Source organism: Podarcis liolepis (assembly GCF_965112155.1).
Source record: "Podarcis liolepis genome assembly, chromosome: 1".
Lineage (NCBI taxonomy): Eukaryota > Metazoa > Chordata > Lepidosauria > Squamata > Lacertidae > Podarcis > Podarcis liolepis.
In genome coordinates this window covers 4,207,323-4,225,883 of record NC_139554.1, presented here as the reverse complement: position 1 = coordinate 4,225,883, position 18,561 = coordinate 4,207,323, and the positions used below count along the sequence as shown (strand labels likewise).

At 43.3% G+C, this 18,561-nt stretch overlaps 1 protein-coding gene across 6 annotated transcripts in view; it reads right to left on the bottom strand.

The window, feature by feature from the left end:
- FERMT2 (FERM domain containing kindlin 2) overlaps positions 1–18,561 on the bottom strand; it is an 87,619-nt gene that overhangs the window by 68,024 nt on the left and 1,034 nt on the right. For 4 of the 6 annotated variants that reach the window (XM_083514829.1, XM_083514831.1, XM_083514832.1 and 1 more), the window contains exon 2: positions 17,744–17,908. In XM_083514829.1, the coding sequence (XP_083370955.1) occupies positions 17,744–17,900 (157 nt within the window). In that variant the 5' untranslated portion in view covers positions 17,901–17,908. Of the gene's footprint in view, positions 1–17,743; positions 17,913–18,561 lie in introns of all 6 variants that reach the window. The other 2 variants (XM_083514830.1, XM_083514834.1) reach the window with 1 other exon arrangement.

Below are 18,561 nucleotides of genomic sequence, written 5' to 3'. Positions count from 1 at the left end.
GTAACTTGTTCCAAAGTAATTCTGCACATTTTAACATAGAAAGTTGCATAACTTATTTCCAAACTGTGGTGTTGTGAATCTAACCTAGTCTGGGTTTGGCCAGAGCCTGGCTACAACCCCAAATACAACACTTTGAGTTCCATGATGGAACAGAGGTGGGATATCAATAGCACGTTGCCAACCCAAATTCTTACAATAATCTACTCAGCCAGATTAAAAACAGGTTGGGTGGAATTTAGTGTAGTGATATAATTGTTCCATCAACGCAAGCTTTTTTGTTTGCCAGAAAAAATGAACACCCCACTCCCCACAAACACTGTTCTAGTGTTTCTCCAGATTCTCTCCCCTCTCCCTTTCAATTCTGATAGGGCAGTGAGGACATGATGGGGCAGGAACCACCATTGGTTAATGTACCTGTGTGTGCTTCCACTAATAAGACTCATTAGTTGACTCCTAGCCACTGATCCGAACAACCCAATCACAAAACTAAATATAGATGTGTGACGATGTAAATTCATTTTACTCAAATGCTCACAGCCTGCCAATAGGACCTGTCCTCCTTATTTAAGGGGTCTAACATTTGATCTCTTATTTAAGAACCATTGTTGGCTGATGGCAGTTTCCCAAGGACACTACAGAGCACAGCTGAGCTATGTGAGGGAACTACCAGGCAACTGGCTAGTAATGGTAGCATTCTAAGGGCAGCGCTGAGTGTATACCGTGGTACCTCTGGTTGTGAACAGGATCTGTTCTAGAGGCCTGTTCGCAACATGAAAAGAACGCAACCCGCAGCGGCACGTCTGCGTGCATGCGCGGGTTGCAATTCGCCCCTTCTGCACATGTGTGTGACATCATTTTGCGTGTCTGCGCATGTGGCGAAACCCGGAAGTAACCCTTTCCGGTACTTCCGGGTCGCCGCGGGATGTAACCTGAAAGAAAGTAACATGAAGTGGACGTAACATGAGGTATGACTGTACCACAATTCCATGTTGGGCACATAATTCAACGTCCTGAAAATCTCAGCTTTCATTAGTATAAAAAGTTTCTATTCATGATGGCTGCTTGAAAATGTGTGGGAGCATTTGATGAAAGCTGGCCAAACAGGATTTCTAGTGGTTGTTGCCTTCCAAGGCTTCTTGCTTCTGCCTTAGTTAACAAAATTGGAATTATGGCAAAGGATGAAAACCGCCCCTACAACCCACAGAACCTTTCTTTGCCCAATGCAGATTTTGAATTACTTTTCAACGAGTTTTAACCAAGTGCATGCAACCCTGGCTCAGAGCTATTTAATGGCTTAGGACAGTGGTTTTCAACCTGTGTGCTGTGGCACCCTGGGGTGCCTTGAAGGATGGTCAGGGGTGCCGCATCCCTCCTCTGATGCCCTCTCATGTCTCTGCCTCCCAAAGGCTTGCATGGCTATTTGTTGCAGCAGCACTAGCTACAAGCTCCGCCTGGACTCAAAAAGGTTGAAAACCTCTGGCTTAGGAACATCAGAATCCTTTGCAAATTTAAAGTAAGAAGTGCTCTATGATAAGAGAGGAAGGGCTTATCTTCACACAGAACAAGAAACTGTTTAAAGGGACACAGTGAAGGCGTTACACCACCACAGCAGCTAAATTAAAGGTCATAAGAAATATAAAGCACTTAAGATTCTACTTCCTAACAAGAAAACATTTTGAGAATTATTGAGAAACACATGATCTTTCTGAAACGCTTAACTTGGGCAGAGAGGAAAAGGGAAGGCACAGTTGGTTCTAAAGACATCAAAGCACTGACATCATAAAAACAACAAATTCTTTAAAGAGAAAGAGAAGCAAGTTCTGTTGGTGCAATATAGCTGGACACCAGGAGTGGCAGCCAGGATACTCTACCATCAAATTAAACAAAACCAAATATAGAAAAGCATGCAGCTTGCAACGAGGCTTGGCTGCTCTCAGAGAATTCTGTCAAATGACTATGATGAACTGTGGGCCAAACTTCTGCTTCTCTGAAAAACACTGAGGGTGGAGGAATGGTCTTGGCACTGAAACAAGCTTTCTGCATCACCAGCACTTCTGCTGCTTCAGGTTTAGATGTATGTGGCAGATTCCAGATTGCCGTCCTCAAGAGCAGTTTGATCTAAAACAAATACAAACTTCTAAATTCACCATTTCCAAGCATTCTATGATAATTGTTTCCAAGACTATTGGTATTCAATGGCACACGTACAGACGTAACAGACATTGGGCTGGAACATATCTTACAGTAAGCCACAGTAGGAAAGAAACCATTGCTTACTGTAAGTGAGCTAAATGCTGGTGCATACTTCTCAAATGTATACTACACTTCACTCTGTCTTGTCCAGTGCTGGGAGAAACAAACCACAAGACTTGACCTAGCTTTACGTGAGGCCAACATTCCTAGTTTGTCCCAAATGAAAAACAAGTACTGTACTATGCCTTGGCCTCTACTAATCAGCTTGCGTGGAGATAAACAAACCATGAATGTTGGTTCACATGTAATTCCAAGCCAAGCTTCATGGTTTGTTTCTCCCAGTTCCAGATCAAGATAGTGTAGATGTCCATATCTAGAGGAGTTTTCGTGCATTAGCTTTTCCAATACCCAACTGCAATACAGAATGCCCCCGTTTCTGTACCCATGGGCAACCGAATTTCAACCCAAAAGAAAACAAGTCTCCAACACTCATAAGCTCCCTTTAAGTTCTGCTACTTAAAAACCATTAATGCCATGTTTCCATTTAAAAGCGCAAGCGATCTTTATAAACTTTTCTCTAAGCCAGAACACTGCAAATTTTCAGTGGGAAAAGGGAACCGGAAAGTCTCAACTGGATGAGGCATCTGAATGCCTTATTTCAAGGCATTGAAGAGCACAGAACCAACTTCAACTGTTGCATAGTGGCAGAGGTTGGTTCATGAACCAGGAAGTCTATAGTTCTAATCTTGCCTTTGGAATGAGTTCATTAGATGGCCATAAACAAACCTCTCATCCTTCCATTTGCAATATGAGGCTAATACTGACATACCTTACAAGGTTGAATACTCTAACACACACCAAACATAATTTATTGCATTAGAATGCCTAGTTTTTGTTCACTGGGTTTTTATTTTAAGAGGCATTTGACACACAAAGCAGTATGGGTGCATTTCCAGACCATAATAACAGTTGCTAACTATGTTTTTAGGAATGCAAGTAGCAGCCCCAGTCATTCCATTCTATGATATCCAGCCACCCATCCAACAAAACATTGCTGATTTACATTTCATTCTACTCTCTCCAAAGCTCATAGCTTGATCACAAGTAGTCATGCTGACTCAAATGAAGTTAGGAGAAAATGTTCCAAGTAGGGATACTTGAAGGAGACACACATTCCTTAAAAGAAAATGTTATCAGCACAGCAAATGGAAGAGTCATAAATAGGAGACACACGAGATAAGAATTAACTTTGGATTTTTTTAAGAGTTCAGAATGCTTGTACTTTGGTCCTGAAAATGGGTGGGTTGGAGAATACGAAATTTAGCAGGGCAGACACACAATCGCAAGGTCAGGCTGGTCCAACACATGGCCTATGGGCCACATGAGACTTGCGAGGCCTTTTTTGGTGGCCTTTGACAACAATGTCAGTAATTAGAAGAAATATACAGCAGCAGAAGTTGTTGGAGAAAGCCTGCGTAAGTTACGCACTCCACTTCTCACACTCCCCCTTATGATACTTGTCTTGGTGCCTAGCTCTCAACTTACTTGTAGCCAAGGCAAATTTTGCAACCTGTGCAGTAATAAAGCCTGCCAGTGTTCCGAATTCCCTGGGCTCTAGGAGCATGTCCAATTACGGCCAAGTGAATATGTCTTGTTGCCAGGTTTGGTGACTGACATCTCCACCATTTGGCTGGTGTGCAGCTGCGTTTTCTGATGCCATGCACACCCCCACATGCCCCAGCACCAAGACGCTGGGGCACGACAGCGTGCTGGCTGATCTGTGGAGATTTCTTGCCAGTTTTATTCTAGATCATTTTATTTGATGTTCTAATGTGTTTTAAACTGTGTTGAGATTTAAAGCAGTATAGAAATGAAATGAACATCAACCCTCTGGGAGGGGAGGAGAATGGCAACTAGACAGACTGTTGTGGCAACTGTAATCTAGGCTTAAGGTGCCATTTGGTGATTAGTTTATCTATCTGTGTTTTCCATACTGAAGCATGTGCCCTGGAAGTCGCTCTTCTCCTCAGCCCCCGCTGCTTTGCTGCCAACGCCACCCGCAGTCTACCTTGTGGCGGTTCACACACTGCCTATTTCAGTCAAAGCCTTGGTTGCCTGCCTCAGTGGCAGCTACGGTATCTGATGCAGCGGAACACAGGTCTCCGGCAATGGCAGACAAACTTGGAGGGAAGGGAAGGAACAAAAAAACATGGAGGGATTTTCCACATGAGGGAGGGAAAAGCAAGGTGGGTCTCTCTCTTCAGTGAATTGGTGCGTCTGCTGAATGCACTTCTCAGCAAAGACGAGGAGCCAACAGAATGCAGTGTGTGAGCTCCTTCTCTGTGGATGGGACTCGCTTGCCAGTCCAGAGCTATCGTGTTTTCTCTCAAAGGCTTCGGAGGCACAAGACTCCCTGGAAGCCCCACCCTGTGAACTTGGCAGCCTCCACCCCTCTGTGTGGGGTTATTTATCAGGTGGTAAGCGAAAGGAGATCTTGGTGTGCCTAAACAGCCCACTTTTGTATGCCACTGGAAAGAAGTTGTTCCAGGGCTGAGTCCCGAGATGGTTTGGGCTTGCCTTAAGCCCCTCTTGAACCACTGCTTGGTTCCTTCTCCACTCGAAGAGGTGTAGAGCTACTGTGGGTACAGTCTGTCCTGTCTATGCGCACACATTATGATGGCACAGCTGCCCTCTCAGCCTTTTACCCTAGAGTAGGGGGGGTGGGTGTTCTGTCAAGACCGCTCTGATCAGCCCCTTCCATCTGCCACTAATAGATAACAGAGCAGGGCATGCTCTCTTTCCCCACCACAGTACAGAAGGGAAGGAAAGAGAAAATGAAATGAAACGCAAGCAGTGTAGGAGGAGTCTGTCCAGCTGTAGTAGCTTGGGGTTCGGGATAGCATGGAACAGACATTACTTTGTATGTCATGCTATTTTAGGATATTAAATCTATTAATTGTGCACTTAATTATATTTAATTACATATCTTTATATTAATTATTACCTATATTGTGAACACTTAAATTTATGATATGGAAATTTAAGTGGCATGCGGGTTCTGTGTCAAAGTACTCCTGCAGCCCGCTTGGTCTGAGAGGTTGGACTGCCCTGCTCCAGTTGATGCTGGGACTCCCAGCTCCCAATATCCTGACTATTGACCATGCTGGCTGAGACCGACGAGAGCTGAGAGCCCAACAATATGTGGAAAGTCACTAGTTCCACACCCCACTACATTTTTCATCTTCTGTTTTGGAAGAGAGTGTTGGTGGTATTGTTTGTTTGTAGTCACTCAGCATTAATTTGGTTAATTAATTTGTGTAATCTCACTGTATACAAGTTGTACAAGTGACAATAAAGTATTTCAATTAAGCAGCATCTTAAACTATTGCAGTAGAAATAAGCACAGAATTTCCCCCCTCATTTGGTGAAGAGCATATTTAAAAACGGAGAATTATATGCTAATGTTCTTGCATAGTCTTAACTGCACTACCTTTCAGCCTTCTTCCCCAGCCCCGTATGATCCTCTCTCAGAGGCAGAGAAATACAGATAGGTACAGTGGAACCTCAGTTCCCGAATGCCTCCGTCAATGTACATTTCGATTCTGAATGCGGAAAACTTGGAAGTAAATGCTTCTGTTTTCAAACATTTTTCGGAACCCGAATGTGCAACGTGGCTTCCACTGGCTGCAAGAAGCTCTTGCAATCAATGGGAAGCTGCGCCTTGGTTTTCGAACGTTTTGGAAGCCGAACGGACTTCCAGAATGGATTTCGTTTGAGAACTGAGGTACCATTGTATTTGTATGTATTTTAGAGTGAATGGGGATACATTCAGACAAACTTGAAGAATAGTTGCCCTGAAAATCATATGCTGCCATTTCTGGAGGCATTAAAAGTTATTATATGAGATTTGACAGGGAGGTTACCCAAAGTCCCCCCCCCCACTAACCCTTTCATGAGAGTAACTTCTGTCTGCAGTCATCATCAAGAGGCCCTGGGATTTGGGAATGGAACGTCAATGTGGCTCAGCCCCCTTCCCTTCAGTGGCTCAGACTCAAGAGACCTTGAGTGCTCCTGGATGATTGCCACAAAAGCTTTCTACACAGTGACACAAGGCTGAGGACTCCTCTAACAGGTCTGATGCAGCCACTGTCATTCATGCCTTTGCAACAAACATATTTGATGCTTGTATTTGATGCTTGTTCCACAGCTTTTGAATTCTTCCTTTCTTGGCCTCTACCAATGCCCAACAATCTTCCAGAGGACAATTTGAAGCTTTTGTTGAACAAGCATTTGGAAGTCAGATTAGAACATTTTTAAGATAATAAACACAATTTCCCAACATTGCTTTTCTAATATTTTATGTGGCAATTTCTATACTATTGTAACCTGTAGTGAGTATAGAGAAGAATATGTTGGAGGAACTGGACACAAAGGATTGATTGCATCCATGGGCACAAATTACCCCATGTATGAGAGATGAAAGGTCAGCCAAGCCAGCTGCAAGGGTCCTATGCCTTCTATATAAATGATTAAGGCACAATCAGGGAGTCTGTCCATGAGTTGGAGTCTGTGTTACATCTGGAAGCTGGAGCAACAGAGCTACCGTATTTTGCGCCCCATATGACGCACCGGCCCATAGGATGCACCTAGTTTTTTTGGGGGGAAGAACCAGGTCGGGGAACAGCGGGAAGGCGCGCTCCGCCTCCCCACTGTCCCCCGAGCTTGTGGGGCTGGCGATGGGGAGAAGTGCGCTGAGCCCGGGACTGCAGGCAGCTCTGCGCAGCCATCGCAGCCGGTCTCCCGAGGGTTGCGCAGAGCTTCCTGAAGCCTGGAGAGTGAGAGGCGTTGGTGCACACCGGCCCCTCTCGCTTTCCAGGCTTCAGCGAAAGCCTGCATTCGCCCCATAGGACGCACACACATTTCCCCTTCATTTTTGGAGGGGGGGGAGTGCGTCCTATAGGGCGAAAAATGCGGTACTTTCTACTTGTATCTATCTGAATAAATATCTGCAAAGCCTACAAGCTATATGTATAGATCATTTTCCAGCCTAATCTTCCACAGCAGTAAACTATTTCAGACTTTGCTTCATGGTGACTTGAGTTGAGGGCAACTTCAGCTATGTGGGTATCTCATCTCAGATTTCCAACAGATGATATAAATCAAATAACTAAGAATTTGCTTTATTAATGGTCATCATGGGCTCATTTCCCCCTAATAATACTGATGTAGAAATCCCTGTCTACGGCCATACTACCCTGAACACGCCCGATCTCGTCTGATCTCGGAAGCTAAGCAGGGTCAGGCCTGGTTAGTACTTGGATGGGAGACTGCCTGGGAATACCGGGTGCCGTAGGCTTTTGCCTCCTTGGGACGCGGGTGGCGCTGTGGGTAAAACCTCGGCGCCTAGGACTTGCTGATCGCATGGTTGGCGGTTCGAATCCCCGCGGCGGGGTGCGCTCCCGTCGTTCGGTCCCAGCGCCTGCCAACCTAGCAGTTCGAAAGCACCCCCGGGTGCAAGTAGATAAATAGGGACCGCTTACTGGCGGGAAGGTAAACGGCGTTCCGTGTGCTGCGCTGGCTTGCCAGATGCAGCTTGTCATGCTGGCCACGTGACCCGGAAGTGTCTGCGGACAGCGCTGGCTCCCGACCTATAGAGTGAGATGAGCGCACAACCCTAGAGTCTGGCAAGACTGGCCCGTATGGGCAGGGGTACCTTTACCTTTACTTAGAAATCCCTCAATTCGCTTTTCAATAGTCGCTGAAAGGAAGGCCAGACAGTTTTTCACGGTAAGCAACACCCTTTTCACTTGAGCAGATACTGTTCCCCAGGGCCAGTTCATAGCTCAGAAGAATTGCCGAAAGTCACCAAGGGAGTGGGCTGTATACTTTTTGTGCAATGGACCCAAAAGATGCTGCTGGCAGCAGCCGCCCTCAAGATCCCTCAAACCAAGCCAGAAACCCGCAAACAGCTTAGCAACCCTGCTTTAGAAACTGTTCTATAAACCACAACAAATTACAATTAAATTAGCCTTTTAAAAAATATAGGCTCAGTTCCCTAGAAAGTTATGGATAAATAACTCTGGAACTCTGGAAATAGAAACAACAAAGTCACAGTCTTAAGAGGAAGCTACTGATTTGGGCTGGGTCTAAACTACAACCCAACTGTTTCCTGCCTGCGGTATAACAAAACCAGTACTTTAGGATTGCTAAGAAGACTGCAATCTTTCAGACCAAACCAGTTCTCAGTGCTGATTCTGTCTTCTTGTAAGGAAACGTATAAGATTATTCTATTCTATGCATGCAGTTAATTTGAAAGGAGCAAGATAAACTGTTCTGTCCTCTTGGAAGTAAACAGAACTAAATGAACTGATAACAAGAGACAGCAGATATCTATAGGAATTCCCTCTAGTAGTTTTGGCAGCAGAAAGGGCTAGGAAAAGAGCAAACTATTTGTCATATGACTCCTGCAATTTAAAAATATTTTAAAAATCCTACTTCTATGACCCCTGCCTGAGTATTTCCTTTAAACTTGTAGCCCCTGAATGACTAATTCAGTTATAAATGTTTCCTGTTACTATTTATTTAATTGTAAAAAAAATTGTCCCATTTTGAAAACCAAGGTTATGGTAACAGAATGTACATTTTAAATGACATAATGAACTATTTAAGGCAAAATGAATATTTTCTTTCTAACAGCTTGTACAGAACCTTGGTTCTCGAACGCCTTGTGACTCAAACGTTTGGCTCCCGAATGCTGCAAACCCAGAAGTGTTCCAGTTTGTGAACGTTTTTTGGAAGTCAAACATCCGATGCGGCTTCCGATTGAGTGAAGGAAGCCCCTGCAGCCGATCAGAAGCTACGCCTTGGCTTTCGAAAGTCGAACAGACTTCCAGAATGGATTCCATTCGAGAACCAAGGTACGACTGTACTATGTGGGCAAGGTTCAGCTAACCAGTCCTATCAGCGGAAGCTGTGCACAAGATCTTCCATTTGCACAACATGCAGCTACGGTAATGGCTCGCCTCTCCAAAAAGTTATGGGAGAATGTGATGCGAACAACCAATACCAAGATGATGGTCTACCAGATGTGCATGTTGGGCACGCTGCTTGCTTTATGGTAGACACACGTGGGCAACTTACACCTGGCCAGGAGTGATGCCTCAATACCTTCCACATGTGCTGCATAAGGAAGATTTTGGGCACCACATGGCAAGACAAGAGTCTCAAACAAAGATATGCTCTTCCAAGTCCACATTCCCAGGATGTTCACTCTCCTGTCTCAGCGACGTCTACGCTGGCTTGGTCATGTACACAGAAGGGAAGATGACAGGATTCCCAAGGACATGGTCTACAGGGCGCTGACGTCAGGCCCCACGTCCATTGGCAGACCAACTCTTGTGTTACAAAGATGTCTGCGAACGTGACATAAAGGCTAGCAGCATTAACCCCACCACGTGGGAATCCCTTGCAGATGACCATAGTGCCTGGAGACAGACTGTCAGGTTGTATATCTATAACAGTGATCAGAAGAGGGATGACTGCTGGGAGGAGTGCAGAAAGAAATGTCATGCTACACCTGCAGCAGCACAACTGAACGCCTTCATCTGCCCCAGCTGCAATGAAACATGCCTCTCCCGTATTAGTCTCTACAGCCACAGCAGAAGGTGCTGTAACTCTACAACAGTTTGACTTCACCCCAAAGGTGCACTCTTCCACTGTGTCCTGAGACAGAAGGATGCCAACCAATCTTGGCAAGACTCTCTTAATCTAATCTACCACGAAGGATTGTGTGTGGACAGGATACAAGATGTAAATATATACATCCAACACTTTTTAATAAAAACCCATGCAGTAAATATCAATGACATACTAATAATGTCAATGTTCTGGGTATCAAAATACTTATAAATATTAATGGAATGAAGACAGAAACAGCCAAGAGCCATAGAAGAGCTCTTGAGTATCTTATGCTGTTGAAATTGCCATTCAGATCCAATTTGAAGCATTTGGACCATTCACTGGTCTGATCCAAAGAAGCTGTTTCTATGTCCTAAACAAATCTATAGCAGTTAAACCAAACCCATCTGTTGGCAGTTGGGGGAAGCTGTGAGCATTGACAAGTCTCAATATTACCATCCTGCCTCCTAACACCCGAAATCAAACAGCATGCTTTTGACCAGTTATTTAAAAGCGACCTTTCACGGGGGGGGGGGGGTGTCCATTTCACTACAGGCACTGCATAGCAAATACTTTATGTTCAAGGGCAAGTCAACAGCTAGATATTGTGCTTTGCTGCAAATCCTGCCAACTGAGTAAGGAGAGTGCCAAAGCTTGTGTGTCACTTCCTCTTCGGAAAGGACGCTGATGGATGCTTAGCATACAGAGTCATTTGCCTTATTTAAAGCCTGCTTGCTATCATGTCCCTGTTTGTTCCTCCTCCTTTACTTTGACAAACCAGATTCACATGCCTGTGACTTCCTAAGAAGAGGGGGTTTTCCTTCAAGAGGATGCTTACATCAGAGCGGACACATTAAATCACAAGTCTAAAGAACCATGCCAGCAAGCAGCTGACAAACCAAGGAATCTGAAACTCAATTTAACTCAGGCATTGAAGGGCACATTTTTGTCCACCTAAAATAGATAAGACTAATTAGTAATAAAATTCTAATCATACAGACAGTAAGCTGGAGGAAGAACACTATACTAGTGTAATGCAGCCTTTTCTAACCTGGTGCCCTCCATATATTTTAAACTACAGTGTAATGTTTTGGGGAGCTGAAGTCCAATCTGGAAGGCAGCAGACTGGTGAAGGCTAGTTTAGAGCAAGCAAAGAGATTTAATAACAGCTCTGTTAAATAGTAAGAAGTGCCAGACTCTTAGTCACATCAACAGCACAATCCTATGCATATTCAGAAGTAAATCTCACATTATTTAGAGAGAGGCTTACTCCTAGGTATGTGCTTTCAAAGTACATTTTCTTTTCTGTTGACCATCAAGCTGGCTTCCCCTCATTCAAAATATTAATCAAGGAGCCCAGTTACATGCAGACACCCCAAGGGGATATCACAGTGGGGGTTTCTGTTTCAGTTTCCCAAACTACAGTCCCCTATTCAACAATGCAAATTGTTTATTTTATACCCAGGGGAGCTTTAAAAGCCTTTTGCAATGCAGAAGAGGTGGAAGAATGGAGGGGAATTTGGGGGAATGTTAAAGAAAGCTGCAATTTGCATGCAGATCTCCCTGTAGCCATCTATGGACTTCAGCCAAAAACCCAAATTAAAGAGGAGGGGAAAGGTAGGGCTGAGTGATGAAAGGAAGTTATATAAAAGGCAACAGAGAAAACTGAAGACTTATTCATTGAAATTATAACAACTTTAAATGGAAAAACTGCAATACTGACCATTTGGACTGAATTGTTTTTATTTCTGTTGCTTACAGAAGGTTCATTACAGATTCAACTCAATGAATCTGCAAGCATTCCCTCCATTACAGTAAAACCTCAAGTGCGCGCAAAACTGGTAAATCAATAACACTGCATTTTCTTTGTGTTTTATTCATAAACCTTCCTTCTCTCACCAACCCCCATGTTAATGGGAAAGAGAGAAATCCACCACTAAATGAATGCTTGTGCCCTGAATTTCACACGTTTATTCCTAAGAGAAACACTTGAGCTTGCTATCATCAGATTTCCAGTAACAGAAAGGTACTGAAGGAACAGACTATCTATCTGATTTGCAGGGATTAAAAGTTCAACGAAAAACAGCTGAAAAGGTTAAAGATTGAAAAACTCCACCGAAATAAAAAATTTAAAAAATGTCTAAAACAAGGGATGGAAGAATGACAATGAAGAAAGAAAATATCATAAACCACAGCTGTCTTCCTTATTCCAAAATAACATCCACGCCCAAGCAGCATATTGGGCTATTTAAACATCACATTTCCATCATTAATTACTTAATCAGAAAATGAAAGTATTCCTGAACCAGCCTGTGGCAAAAGGTAGTATTGCACATTATCTGTGCTACCACTGGATTCTATCCATGATTAGAAACGTGCATCAGATAGGACAGCCAATCTTCTATAATTAGCATTGTAACTTAAGTTTGTTCCCCACGTTAGTCAGATTCAGAGCAGGAAGTTAGTACAATAGCTGTCTGACAAATCACTAGCAACGCATTGAGAATGCTTCCAGGCAGCAGTTTACTGTGAAATAGGTGCTGCTCGTGCATGCAGCTTTTCTGCACTGTCCAAATGACATCATCATCGAATGCCGGCCCATATATTTTACATTTAATCTGGATTTCCAATTACTGTGGAAAAATTGTTAAGTAAAGATAACTAGTTATATGATATCGCTGGTGTGGAAGCTCATTATCAAATTTGGGGGTGGCTGGGTGGTTTTGTCATGTGCAGTGTTCAAAACTCCCATTGTTCTAGGCAGGGAATTTCATTAGCGCGAGCAGTTTCTGAGGAAAGGAGGGACCTTTTTCTGCCTCCCCACTTCCAGCCACTCTCTGAAGACTGGAGAAGAGACCCTCTTAAGAATATTAGAGGGGTGGGCAGGGGAAGGACTAGACCATGTGAAAAATGAACATAATATTTTAGCTGCAGTGCATTCATTTTCAGCTTTGTATTCTTGTTATAGAAAAAGCGCACTTACATTCTGTTATTGCACCCATAACCTAGGTTTAAGGTGCCATTTAGCTCCTAGCTTTCATATCTCAGTTTCTAACACTGGTCGTGTGCATGGTGATTTTTTCAGTGGTAGTCTCTATTGCCATACCGCTATTTCCACTTGGCTCCAGACCTGAACAAAACCTAACTACAGGTTAGGTTGAACTTGGAATTTCAATCGAGTTTGGAGGAGCTATTCCAGGAATAGACAACCTAAGGCCCATGGGCCACAAGCGGCCCACAGGGGTTGTTTAACTGGCCCATGAGCAGCCCCCGAACCGAGCCGCCCGCTCAGCAAATCCCCATGCGCTGCACTAAACCGTATTTATTTTAGATCTTGTTGTGATTTATGTGGAAATTTCACTGTGTATTTTTTAATGTTTTATTTCTTCTTTATGACTACTTTTATAAGCTGTATAGTTACATATTTTTAATGTTGCAAGCTGCCTTGAGAATGGTTTGAACTGTAGAAAGGCAGCATACAAATGAAATTATGTATGTATGTATGCTGATGGAAAAGGGAATTAAGAGAGCAGGAGCAAGGGAAACGATTCTTCTCTTTCACCTACACTGTTCTTGCTCCCACCTCTCCAGTTTCCTAATCCCAGAAGCAAAATGTATTTAATCAACAGGATTACTGAGTAAGGATAGGCTTATTCTTGCTCATCAACACCACATCCTTCCAATCTCAAGACAAATATCCCTCTGCACAAGGATGCCTTCTCCATGGCTAATGTCACAGACCCTGAACTGAGGAAAATGGCAAGATGGCTCAGTGTGTTTCACACACAGAGCTACAGTACAAGCAGAAAGAGTCCTTGAACCCATCAGTTAAGCAATTCAAGTGATTCTCTAAGGCTTACCAGTTACACAGGGTGCCACAGTTGTAGCAACTACAACAGCATTTGCTAAAGTGATCTCTGTTAAGTTTTGTAGCTGCCGGTTACTTATGCAATTAACAGTTTCATTGAAAGCAAAGAGCAACAATCAAAGATACCTTAGCTTACCATGTAGCTTAAATAACCAAAGCAGACAGCCACATATGAAAGACCACACAATATATCACAAAATTAAAGCAGCATTGCTAGTCATGTAAAGGATTTGTCTTGGTATCCCTGTTTCTATGACAACGACGGAGGCCCATGTCTTCCACCCATTTGCAGGAACCCTGTGGCATTCCCCCCCCCCCTGTATCTCTTAAAAGAAGTAATGGGGAGCCTAAGGGCCATATTCCCTTGTGCCTAACTTTTCAGGGGCCATATGACAGCAAAGGTTGTACACATCCATTAATGCACTCACACCCACAGATTCATTCACTCACATGTGAATTGGGCTTGAAAAACACATTTCAGTTCCCTCCCCCCCCCAAGTCTAAATGCCAGAGGGTGGCAGTCTTCATGGAGACAGCAGCTGAGGAGAGGAGCATTAACCCTTCCCTTCCCCAGCTGCAATATGCACAAAGCTAACTCTGCACAGAACACATGCATTCACAAAAATCAGGCTTGAAAACAGCTTTCCATTGGCAGCTAGGGAAGCTGCTTTTCAAGTCTAGATGCCACATGGGGAGGGTTCAAGAGGGGAGAGTGAGTCACAGAGACACAGAGAGGAATAAGCCTTTCCTGTCCAGTTAAACCCCTCTCCACAAATGCCAATGGCTGCAATGGGAGTCTGTTTTCAAGCCTAACTCGAAACCCAAGGTACTACTGTATTATACATATAACTTCTTACTGTCAGTAACCTGAAACATACTCAGTGGGATTTGAAGCATGCTTAGGATTGCAGTGCAAAATTGTTATATGCAACAGGTGAACAATGAGAGAGAACACAGGAAGCTGCCTAATACAGAGTCAGACCATTGTTCCATCTAGCTCAGTCCCACCTGATTGGCAGTGGCTTCCCAGGATTTCAAAAAGCATCTCTCCCAGTCCTACCTGGAGATGATTGGGCTTGAATGTGAGAACTTCTGCATTCAAAGCATGTGCTCTACCCCTGAGCCATCCCACAAAGCAAACATTAATTTGCAATGAGTTAGTTAGGAATATAGAAAGTAGCCTTATAACGAGTCAGACCATTGGACCATCCATTTAAATACTGTCCACACCAGTAATCCCCAAACATTTCACCTTGGTTGACCACTTAATAAATTTTCTGGCTGTTTTTAACAATGATCTGCACTGTGCTAGATGGTGTATTATTTTAATTGTATATATTGCTTATTTCTAATAAAATTGTATTTTATTGTATTACAGTTTGATTACCGTGGAATACACTATAGTACAATCGGTAAGTAATAAAAACAAGAAGAATACAATTAAAATGTATATATGAATATAATATCTGACAAAGTTCACGGGCCACAGTGTGGGAACCCCTGGTCTTCACAGACTGGCATTGATACTCCAAGCCCTCCCTGAGTTGCCAGGGGTGGGATCTAGGACCTTCTGCAAGGAAAGCCACTGAGCTACAGCTACAGAAGTGACCACTACAAATTTATTGTCATTCTGATTAGAGACTTATCCTCCACAAACAGATGTTCTTCTGCTAAATGGAAGCAATCAGAAAGCTGCATTGTTTACAGAGTTAATGAGAAGATGCATACAAAGTACTTTTATTCCAAACACATTGCTATCCCAAGATTTTTCAGAACAAACAGGATGGACAACGCTGCAAATATAACGTTTTTTCCTAGTTTCCGTTTACAGTCATTATCTTTTAAAGGCCAGTTTAAAGAAGTGTAGTTCTATTTTTTAAAAAAACACAGCTGCCATAACTATCCCAAGTTTCAGAACTGTTTTTTACTTGTATGGTCCTGTTAGCTTTTAACTTGATAGATATTACAACCTGGCCTACATCCAAGGTCAAAGGTATTGTAAAAAAGTTTCCACTATTTTCATCTGGCTTGTAGAGGGGACTTTGACCCCAGCATGATCTACACATTATCAAAACAGCAAGCTTACACAACCTGCTTCCAGAGCTTTATAAAGCCCACTGCAAAAGAGACTCACGCATGATCCTCATTATGAGACATTTACACAGAACCGTAAGAGTTAGAATGAGGATGGCCTCCCAAAATATATGTTTGAACTTCAAATAAGCTTTTATCCTGTGGAGGGCGATTAAACTCATCCCACAGAGCATCTTAAAAACTTGCTGTCTCCACTGAATTCCATCCTATACTTTGAGCAAATTATACACATTTGGACAATTCTCATCAACGACACGCAAAGCCAATAGAAGGCATGACTTATTCATTATGTAAGAGACTGTGGTGCTTCTTCGCTTAATATTTGAAGAGGCTGAACAACTTTAAGTGCTGAAGCCTGCAATCACCTTGAAACATTCTTTTCATAACCCAAGGACAAAAAAATATTTCTAAAACTGATTTTCTACAGTCCCACAAGCCATGTCAAGCCTCAGAGTCCTTCACGCACACACAAACTTCCTTTTGAACCAAGTATTTATATCTGCTTTTCCTTCCTTATTACATCAGTACAAAGTTTTAGTACAGTGCAGGATGATTCTTTCTTTTTAGCTGCACCAGCTATGACTTGTGTACATAACTAGCCAGCAAATCAAGTATTTACATAGCACCAGAAGTGTGCTGCGGAGCTGATAAGGATGTTGTGTTTAAACTAGTATACTATTCAGACTCAAATGCATTATTAAGGAAGGAAAGCATCAGATTACCAACTGTAGAAACCTCAGCATCTTTTACCAGCACAGGAACTTTAGCACTGAACCACAGTGCACTCCACAAAACGCAGAACACATTGATGAAAGCTCACTAGGCATAATGTGCCATGCAGAAATGTTCTAATGGCAGTACTGTACAACTTGCTGTATAGCAACAGCTACCATGTCTCATTAACAGGTGCCTGACATAGCCTAGGACACTCTCTAACGCAGGAGGCTGCACTAAGCCATAACACCATACACTTGCCTAAGAGAGGTAACTAGCTGTAATAATACTGCAATGACTCTTTCAGAAAGTCAGAAGTTTTGGGGGGTGGGGGCATGTGCAGGAATAAGCATTTTAATAACTGTTTGCAATAGTAAACATTGCCCTGCTTAACGATCTTAATGTTTTTGGTAATAACTAGCACAGACCCTCCTTTCCTATCACTTGGTCTAAATTCCTAGAAACTGAACTTAATGAGTCCAAAGAAAAGGAACAGCCACATACAATGGAGCATTCATTAATCTAGAATTTAGAAACCACCTATCATATCTGAGAAACTTCCCCTAATTTGCAGTGAAAACAATGCCAGCCTAGATTCCTTCAGTCACGTGCATTTCTGGTATTACATGTGAAGTCTATTCCCCTCTCAGAAGCTCAGGAGTTTTGGAGTAAGGGGGAGGCACACCATCTATGGGTAAATCCTCTATGCGAAGCTTAAACATACAAGCACAGTTTATGTAGTTCTTCTGACTGCAAAAATCAGCCTTTACGTTTAAACACATGTATGGTCAAATCAAGATCCTTAGCCCAATGACTCCTTCGCCTCTGCCACATCACTGACCCAGGATGGCACCTTCTAGTACTTGTCATTACATGTCCCTGTAAATACTACCACACTTGTATTTATGTGCAAGTATTGTAAAGAATCCAGCAGCCATTGTACAAACTACAGAAAGTATGGTAGCTAACCAGGAGAAGGTTTAGACTCAGAGGTGGCCTGTATTCTGCCTGCTAGAGAAAGAGATCCAACATCAAGTTTCTCTAACAAAAAAACTGGCATTTAAAAATAGTTATGGGTTTCTGAAATCAGTCCCATGTGCGATGCAAATATGCAATTTCATTTCCACACCCAGCGCTTCGCCTTCCAGCTTCCACCAAAGCAAGGCCACACCTTTCCCCCTAATAGTTACAACTTACCAAGTTTTTCCACCAATTTCAGCATGACGCCGCCAATATGGACCTCTCCTGTGACCCTCAGAGTTACATCTCTGTTCAGGTCTGTGACATGGACGCTTAACTCCCACGTCCCATCCGCATAGCAGCCATCTGGCATCCGTATACCGTCCAGAGCCATCGTTCCTCCTTCCTGCAAGCAAGCAGCAGAGGAAACGGCATTCATTAGCTAAGCAGAAGCCTCACACTGGCAGCTCATAAGCCTCTCCCTGCTTCCCATTTACTGAAGGAAAAGCATGAAGGAGCCAAATCCAGGGAAGGCAAACAAGCTTTCCTTAAGTCAGCTGCGAAGAAGAAGAAAGAAGAAGAGGAGAAAAGGCTGAGCTCCCAACACATGGCTCAATTTACAAAGAACTTAGTGAGGCAATTGGTGGGGGAGGGCAGAGTCGGACTGTAAACTTGCTGGAAGAACGCAAGCATGAAGGCAATGCAAACCAAAACCTTATTTAGCCCCAACTCTGCCTAATATATTTAGAGGAGGGATTACAATGCCCTTATTCAGCTTCTCACCTACACCTAAAACAAAATGTTTTCCTTATTTGTTTACTGTTCACCTTCTCTCTCTCTCTCTGTGTGTGTCTGTGTGGCACACATCATCCATACTATCAATTTTCACCAGGGCACTCACTCAGCATGGATGCACGACATGCTCCCTCCTTATTACCCTGAGTCTGCACATCCCCTCCAACATCTGTGCTAAAAGGGGTGCGAAAAATTAGAAATGGATAGTACCCCTCGCCACCCCTTGACCCATAAAAGGGTCTCCTTAGCCCTTCCCTCCT